The sequence below is a fragment of the Strix aluco genome, chromosome 34 (assembly GCF_031877795.1).
Source record: "Strix aluco isolate bStrAlu1 chromosome 34, bStrAlu1.hap1, whole genome shotgun sequence".
NCBI classification, from domain to species: Eukaryota; Metazoa; Chordata; class Aves; order Strigiformes; family Strigidae; genus Strix; species Strix aluco.
In genome coordinates, this window is record NC_133964.1 from 743,034 (window position 1) to 752,056 (window position 9,023).

General features: G+C 53.1%; 1 protein-coding gene across 1 annotated transcript; it reads right to left on the reverse strand.

The window, feature by feature from the left end:
• Positions 1-915: 915 nt before the first annotated feature.
• LOC141917138 (olfactory receptor 14C36-like) lies at positions 916-3,998 on the reverse strand. Its single transcript, XM_074810229.1, has 2 exons — positions 3,982-3,998; positions 916-1,855 (listed from the first exon to the last, which is right to left on the reverse strand). The coding sequence occupies exon 2, from the start codon at positions 1,846-1,848 to the stop codon at positions 916-918; it is 933 nt and encodes a 310-aa protein (XP_074666330.1). The 5' UTR covers positions 1,849-1,855; positions 3,982-3,998.
• Positions 3,999-9,023: the final 5,025 nt, after the last annotated feature.

The window sequence follows — 9,023 nt, forward strand, 5'->3', positions numbered from 1 at the left end:
GCCTCACTGCAGGTGCGACAGTGCCAGGCAGGTAAATCAAAGAGCAGTTGCTGTCTGCATGGACATGTGCAACCAAGAAGGAAGGTCTTGCTCCAGCCCTCTGCCCCTAAACAGATCCCACTAGGTCTCTGCGTTTCTCCCTCTGAAACCATCAAGAAGCTCAGAAGAGCAAATGTCCTTTTGAGGGAGCAGAATCTTGAGTGTATTCCTGAGACCAGCTTTGGAAGAAGCATCCAGCCTTCTGGTCCTGCCCTGAGGAGCCCCTTCGGTGATGTTGGTGCTGGCACGGAGGCCAGCTCTGACACTGTGGTTCACACGGCCTGCTCCTGCCTGCAGCTACAGGGTTGCAACTTTGGACACAACTGGACTGTCAGAAGTTACACAAGAGCTTGGAGGTGACACAAATGCAAGGGCACAGAGGGACAGTGTGGTAGTGAGGAGAGCCCAGCACTGAAAAGGCCACGTCCTGCTGCTGACCTTGGCTGTGGCTCCAGGTAAGCAGCAGCCCCAGCTCACAGGCAGCAGAGAGGCAGTGCCTGCCAAGGCAGCGAGGGGCAGCCCCGAGGGGCACTGGGGCTGCTCCTCCATGGGGCAGCTGGGCCCTTGGCTCCTGAATCCCTTCTGCCTGCTGGGGCTGGGCCCCCAGCTCTGAGGAGATTTAAGAGAACAGAGGAGAGGCAAATGATTATGGACTGGCTTTTTTAGCTATGGAGAGAGCCTGGTTCCTTCTGTACAAGAAGGCTTACAAGCCAGTAAAAATTGGTTCTAAGCTTAAGAAAAAGTTGTATGAATAATACCTGATTGCAAAAAATTATATGTATAAAAAACAAGTACAAACTAAAGAAAAAGATAAACAAAAGATAGGCTGGTATTTTCTGAATATCTGGGAGCTCTATGAGGATGGTGGACACCTGATTAATGCTGGAAAAATGAGTATACACATACTTTCCTCAGGACATCCTTGAGCTCCTGGTTCCTCATGCTGTAGATGAGGGGGTTCACTGCTGGAGGAACCACCGAGTACAGAAATGACACCACCAGGTCCAGGGATGGAGAGGAGATGGAGGGGGGCTTCAGGTAGGCAAACATGACAGTGCTGATAAAGAGGGAGACGACAGCCAGGTGAGGGAGGCAAGTGGAAAAGGCTTTGTGCCGTCCCTGCTCAGAGGGGATCCTCAGCACGGCCCTCAAGATCTGCACATAGGACACCACAATGAATACAAAACATCCAAAAGCTACACAGACACCAACCATGATAAGCCCAACTTCCCTGAGGTAGGAGTGTGAGCAGGAGAGTTTGAGGATCTGGGGGATTTCACAGAAGAACTGCTCCACAGCATTGCCTTGGCAGAGTGGTAGTGAAAATGTATTGGCCGTGTGCAGCACAGCATAGAGAAACCCAGTGCCCCAGGCAGCTGCTGCCATGTGGACACAAGCTCTGTTGCTCAGGAGGGTCCCGTAGTGCAGGGGTTTGCAGATGGCAACGTAGCGGTCATAGGCCATGACAGTGAGAAGGAAATACTCTGCTGAGATAAAGAAGAGAAAGAAAAAGAGCTGTACAGCACACCCTTGGAAGGAGATGGCCATGGTGTCCAAGAGGGAGTTGGCCATGGCTTTGGGGAGAGTGGTGGAGATGGAGCCCAGGTCGAGGAGGGAGAGGTTGAGGAGGAAGAAGTACATGGAGGTGTGCAGGTGGTGGTCACAGGCGATGGCGGTGATGATGAGGCCGTTGCCCAGAAGGGCAGCCAGGTAGATGCCCAGGAAGAGCCAGAAGTGCAAGAGCTGCAGCTCCCATGTGTCTGTGAATGCCAGGAGGAGGAACTCAGTGATGGAGCTGCCGTTGGACATCTGCTGCCTCTGCAAATTAAGGACTGCCCAAGGAGGAAAAGTTAGTGAATGGTTAGGATTGACTTATTTTTGCAAAATTTCCTCCATTTCTCACTGTACCCCCACCCCTCCCAGTCTCTGTCCTTCCAGAAAGACCTTCCTGCAGCTCCCGGGCTGGAGCTCTGGTGTTTGCTGGCTGAGGGGGCAGTGGGGAGCAAGGGATTCTGCTGTGGGCTCTGCAGGAGTCAGTCCTGCTGTGCCCCAACAGGCAGAGAGGAACCCGCAGTCATCGCTGCTTAACTCCACTCCGGAAATCCAAGAGATTTCAGCCTTGTCCCTCCCAGGGCCCCCGGCTGCAGAGCAGAGCTGTGGGGCTTTGCTCTTCTGCCTTTGGCTCCTGTTGCCCTGTCCTACCTGAGGAGTGCGTTCTGCAGGCAGACAGCCTGGACATTGCTGCTGCGCTACAAGTGCTCCATGGAGAGTGCGGGGGTGCAAACGGGCAGAGCCTTAGTGCAGAGTGAGGAGAGCCAGGCTGTCCATCAGACTTGCTCTCAGCTGCCCTGGGCTTGCACCTCTGGAATCTGCAGGAGGCTCACACCCAGCTGTTCCCTTGACAGCAAATTGGATGCTGCTGCTGAGAGCAGAGGAATCCAGTAGAAAACTGCTGTCCCCATTAAAGATCTCTGAGATTTTTGATTCCTTGAGGATGGGGTGTCTGGCAAAAAGACCCGGGTTTATCCCCAGCCCATGGGCAGCATTTCCCAGAGACCCAGAGGCTCGAAGGGGGCTTGGGCACCTTGCTGCCATGAACACATTTGCATGGCAGGACCTGCAGGGCCAGTTGCTGAGCTGCAGCTGAAAGCCCCATCCCCAGAGAGCCTGAAAACAGGAGCAGCAGCAGCAGGGGCAGGTGGAGAACCAAGGAGCAATGCCCCAATGCTTCTGCCAAGGGAGGCCAGGCCAGGGAGGGACAGATGGGCACTGGGGAGAGTCTCCTCTGCTGCAGCTCTGGCTGCCAAGGATGCAGCTCCTGCCCAGGACCCCGGGGCAGTGAGGGCAGAGTCTCTGCTGGGTGGAGGAGAGACCAGGGGACTTGTTATGGAAACAGTACTTTCACTGATAAAGAGATGCCTAAATACCACCCCCCACTGAGCCTGTGTTGTCAACCTCTTTCACCTCCTGCCAATGCCTCTGGTGCCTGGAGCTGTCCCAGCCTGGAGCTGTTTCTCTTTCCCCTTATCTCCTCCCTGTCAGTGCTCACAGCCCCCATCCCACCCGCTGTGTGCTCAGCTCTGCCCTGCAGACCCCTCCTGGCAGCAGGGCCCTCCCAAGGGGCATCTCTGTGTGTTGAAGTGTAAGGAGCAGGTCAGGAAAACACTGGCAAGATGACTGAGATTTCTGTAGGCAAATCAATGCTGGAAGGAACTTTATCAAGTTCCTGAAATACCTACAGCTCTGTCAGGGTAACGCTGTAGGAGTGTCCTTGTTTTCTCCAAACCTGACAGCTGTATTACAATACCCCACAACCAACAGCAGGAAACTGAAAGCACAGACTTCAGAAAGCACCTTTCCTTCCAGGTAGCCCCTGCCTTCATGTGCTTCTTGAAATGCTGCCTCTGCCAAAATCCTGGGGGTGATGTGGAGCTGTGAGCAGCCCTGACCCACGCAGCACCCTCTCCACAGCAGAAGGACCCTGCCCTGCCGGGGGTCTCTCCTTCCCCACACAGCTTCTCCCCACAGCACCCTGGGCAGCTCCCCGGGCAGGCTGAGTGCTGACCCTGGCAGGCGGCAGAGTCCCTGCCCCAGCACACAGCCCCTGGGCTGCAGGGACCCTGCTCTCAAGGACAGCCCTGGGCACCCCTGGCTGCACCCACGCCTGCACACCCCTGCAGCCGTCCCCGGGAGAAGGCAGCCGCCATGGCCTGTCCCTCTGACAGTGCAGCAGGGAAGCCCTGCTCTGGAGCACGGCCTCCTCCTCCAGACACCAGGGACATTCCTGGCGGCTGCTCCGGCTTCACCAGATCCCTCCACCACCTGCAGCTGCGTTGCCCTGCACCCAGAGACTTACTGTGTCAAGGGCTGCGAAGATTTCTCCTCCAGTGAGCTCTCAGCATCCTGCCACTGCCGTCTGCCTTTCCCCTCTCTGTGCCCGGCTCCTCTGCCCTCGGTGCCTGCAGGCAGTGCCCTCAGCCCTGCTGCGCTTTGCAGAGGAGCTGCTAATGGGCAGAGCTGTCTCTCTGCAGCGCTCACCACTTGCCCTCAGCTCCCTCAGTCCCAGGAGCCCGGCCTAGCCATGCAGCACAGGACCAGCCTAAGGTGACATTTTAATGACCCCTCAGGTGGGTTTGGTGCTGAGTCCATGAGCCCGACACTGAGAAGGTGCTGAAAAAATCTCTGAGGAAGTCAAAGTTATATTCAAACTCCAAAGTTTCTTGTGGCTTTAATGGGTCCCACTGAGGGACACTGTTGACAAAGCCTCCCCAGGCTCCACTTAGAGCAGAAATGTGGAGGCAGTGATGGCAGGTAGGGAAAAGCAAAGGAAAGGTGGCTCTGATGCTGAGGAAACCTGCATGTGTTTGATGAAGCCAAAGGGCAAAGCCCTGACCCCATTAACCAAAGGGCCAAGCCATGACCCCCAGCCCCTGGGAAGGGAGATCCTGTCCCTCACCCATTGCTCAGGCCTTTCCTGGGGCAGTGGGCGATGGAGATGTGCACCTGCCAGGCTCCTGAGTAGGGAAATGGATGGCAGTGAAGCCCCAGTGCTGCAGGGGACTGTGCCTCCTCATAGGCATCAGTGGCAGAAACACCAGCCGTGGCCAAATTCAGGAAGAGGGTGACTTGGTTGCGGGCTTTCAGCTTTTCCACAATCCTCTGTCATCTCCACCACAGGTGACAGTCCTGTGGTGTTGCAGGCCGAGGTACAACATCTTTCCCTGCAGGCTCTAGTCACCCACCCAGCTGTCTCATCTTACTGTCACTCAAGCATCTTCCTTCCTTTACTGATATCTCACCATCCTCAATGGATCTTTCTTGAAATGTTGGGTTTTGGTTTTTAAAATCTTCCAAAATCCTTGCACTGATCCAGACTCCTTCTGGGTGATCTGTTACACTGCAGCACTGCTCTTGGAGTGAATACTTTTTCTCCCTATGTACAGCCTGGACTTCCCCAGCTGCCCTTTCTGGTGTTATTTCATTATCATGCTGTTTTCTACTGTGAAGAATATCTCCACTCTCTCTGAAACCTCTCTTCAAGCACTCTCAGGTTACTCCTATTCTGTCCGAGGTCTCCACGCCAGTGAGCTCGGAGCATTCAGCCTCTCTATACTGGTCATGTGCTTGAGGCCTCCGAACACCATCTTGGCAGATATCTGGGAACCATCCAAGGTGTTTGCAGGTGAAAACAGTCATCATAGGCCAGGAAAGACCAAGTGAGACTTTCTAACAGTGCCTGTAATGGCAGGACAAGGGGCAACAGTTCTAAACTGAAAGAGGGTAGATTTAGATTTGTTATAAGGAAGAAATGTTTTACGATGAGGGTGCTGAGACACTGGAACAGGTTGCCTGGAGAACTTCCAGGGAGGGGTCATCCACAAATTCACTGGGCAACATGTTCCAGTGTCTCAGCACCCTCACAGAAAAGAATTTCTTCCTTATATCTAATCTAAATCTACCCTCTTTCAGTTTAAAACTGTTTCCCCTCATCCTTACCCTACACTGTCTAATAAAGAGTCCCTCCCCATCTTTTCTCTAGGCCTCCTTTAAGTATTGGAAGGCCACTAGAAGGTCTCCCTGGATCCTTCTCATCTCTGGGATGAATAATCCCAAATCTCTCAGCCTGTCCTCATAAGGGAGATGCTCCAGCCCCCTGATTATCCTAACAGCCTCATCTGGACCTGTTTGAGAAGGTCCATATCATTCTGACACTGCAGGCCCCAGAGCTGGACACAGAGAACGAGGTAAGGTCCCACGGTGCGGATTAGATAGGCAAAATCCCCTCCCTCGACCTACTGGACACACTTCTCTTGATGCAGCCCAGGGCATGGTTGGCTTTCTGGGCTGCAAGCACACGTTGCTGGCTCATAGTCAGTTTTCCACCCACTACTACTCCCTAGTCCTTCTCCACAGGGCTGCTCTCAAGCCAGCCCTCGCCCACCCTTGAATTGTGCTTGGTATTGCCCCGATCCATGGGCAGGACCTTGCACTTGCCCTTGTTGAACTTCACGAGGTTTGCATGGACCCAACTCTCCAGCCTGTCCAGGTCCCTCTGGATGGCACATCCCTTCCCTCCAGCATGTTGACCGCACCACACAACTCGGTGTTCTCAGCATTCTTGCTGAGGGTGCACTCGATCCCACTGTCCATGTCACCAACAAAGATGTCAAACACTGCCAGTCCCAACCCTGACCCCTGAGGACGCCACTCGTCACTGATCACCACTTGGACATCGAGCCACTGACCACAACACTTGAAGTGTCACCATCCAGCTAAATCCTTATCTACCTAGTGCTCCATCCATCAAATCTATGTCTCCCAAATTTAGAGACAATAATGTCATCTGGGTCAATGTCTACTGCTTTGCACTAGTCCAGGTAGATGATGTCGGTTACTCTTCCAACTGTTCTTTGTGGGGGCAGCAACTGGTGAGACCAGTATGTGTGCATGTCATGTTGGTGTGTATGTTGGTGGGTGTAGCCAGTGATGAATATCAAAGCAGAGCAACCAGCAAGTAGAATAGACATGGGAGCACAGTACTTTTGAGAGCCTAAGTCTGGACTAAACATTAGAGAGCCCAGAGGGTCTGCAACTAACTACTGGAGGAGTAAGGTAGCCCAAGCCACCTCCTGGAGAAACTGTGGGGACTTGGCCATCTAGTACTGATAAGGCCATGGGTCTTGACCCAGAAGGGAAATTGTCCTTCATGGAAGAGAGCATCAGCAATGCCTGGAGCTCTACCTGGGGATGGATGAGGAGTCAGCTGAGAGCTGAGGGGTCAACATGAGAGGGAAGAACAACATAGGCAATGCTGTAGTGGGTGGATGTCTGCTCCAGACCTCAGGAAGAGGAAGTAGATGAGGCCTTCTTCAGACAACTGGAAGCAGCCTCATGTTTACAGGCCCTGGCACTCATGGACGACTCACACGATCCTCATATCTGGTGAAGGGGGAACAGAGCAAGGTGCAAGCCACCCAGGCTGCTTTTGGAGCTTGTTGGCTTGTCCTGAGAAGGGTGACTGAGGAGGCAGTCAGGTGAGGTGCCCTGTGGGACTTCATCCTTACAAACAAGGAAGAGGTGGTCAGGGATGGAACAGTGAGGGGGGAGAAGGTAGAGCTGAGGCTGGTGAGAGAAGGGAACAAGGCTTCATGAGAGCAGGTTTTGTCCTGCTGAGGGACTTGATTGGAAGGATCCCATGGGATAGCACCCTGCAGAGAACAGTGCAGGGCACTGTTTGATGGTCAAGGATCTCTTCCAGCTCCAGAAGGCTCCACCCTGACATGCAGGAAGTCATGCAAAGGTGGCAGGAGGCTGGCAGGGATGAGAAAGGAGCTCCTGACTGAAATGAAGCATAAGGAGACAGCACAGAGAAGGTGGAAGCTGGCTGCCTTCCAGCCTCAAAAGTTCTATGACTGTGCTGGAGAGAGACATTGGGTGTGCATGTGCTTGTCTGTGCGTGGTGGAACAGGGAGTGAGGGGATCCCAGGGCCAGGTTCTGGATAGATGGACAGTGTAAGACCAGATCATGGAGGGATCCATTTTGTCTGTGTGTCTCTATAGGTACATATCTTAGGGATTACAACATACCAACAGCCCACCCATGTTTCCCTTTCTCCACTGACCGTGGTTTTGATTGACCTAGAAACCTTTCCCTGCACCACGGGTCTTCCCTTGATGATAATGTCTGTGTGGGGCAGGGAGGCTGGGTCAGTGCAGGGACAGGGCTGGCTCTGACAGGGGCCAGCAAGCAGCTGCCAGGAGGTGACAGCAAGTTTACAGAGGAGAAATTTATAGAGATTGACTTTATTGTTTTTAGGAAGGCAAAGCTTGCCTGGAGCTGGTGGTGGCAAGGAAAGTCAAGAATAAAAAGATGAGTTTCAGTGGCTCATTAGAGAGCAAGAATCAACAAGGGAAATGCAGGGCTGGTGCTGAATGAGGAGGGTGACTGAACAGCAGCAGACACACGTGGGGCTGGGGGACTCAATGCCATCCTTGCCTGAGTCTTTATTGAAAAGGTCTCCAGGCCTCAGTGCTCAGGGAAAGGGCTAAAGGAGCAGGAGAGCACGTACTGGCAGGAAGCTCAGGAAATGCAGCAAGGACAAGTGCCAGTGTGTGACCCTGCAGGACATCCCCCTGGCAATGGCACAGGCTGGGGGCTGCCTGGCTGGGAGAAGCCCCGTGGGAAAGGTCTTGGTGGGTTGGGCAGTGTTGCGGGAGGATATTGGACCTGCACAACTCTGTGAGAGTTATAACAAGCAAAGCCGTTTATTTTTCCAACAGTACATACTTATGCTCTCACCAAAGCTCTTACTTCATAATTAACAAATCAGAAGTTAGACAGTTATCAACCTTTTCTCCTATCAGCATCAGACCACTCTAACACGCGCTGTGCAGACCAATCACCTCTCGTTCACGCGCTGTTCACGCGGCGGTAACTTCTCACAGTTCAGTACTTTCCCACAGCTCAGTGTTGCAGCTGTCCGTTGTTTTTCCCTGCCACCTTGGCACAGCTCAGCAGTTTCTGATCTTTCTCCCAAGGCCTGTTTCTCATCAAAGCCTTGCTGCTTCTCAGGGTCTGCACAGGGCTGACAGGCCGATGTTGACTCACCCATCTCCCACATTTCTTGAGTTCCCAATGGCCTCTTCAGCTGTGGGTCATCCCCAAGAATCTGCTGGCAAGGGTACCAGGATCCATGGTGCCAGACCACAGGAACCTGGGCCTTCCCAGTAGAACCTATGGGTCTTGACCAAGACTTAATCTGAGTTCCTAGACTGCAGGGAATGCATTGCATTTATTGCCACTTGTGTTAGTGACTATGTGATGCTCTGCTAGAAACTGAGCTGCTGTTCCTGTTTTCTCAAGCTCATTTTCTAAAACCTTCATTTCTGTTTTTAAATCTTGTCATTGTCAACTTCCACCTCAGTTATTTCATTTATAACCAGAGCCTACATCTGTGGACCCTAAGATCTTCCTCTCTGATTAA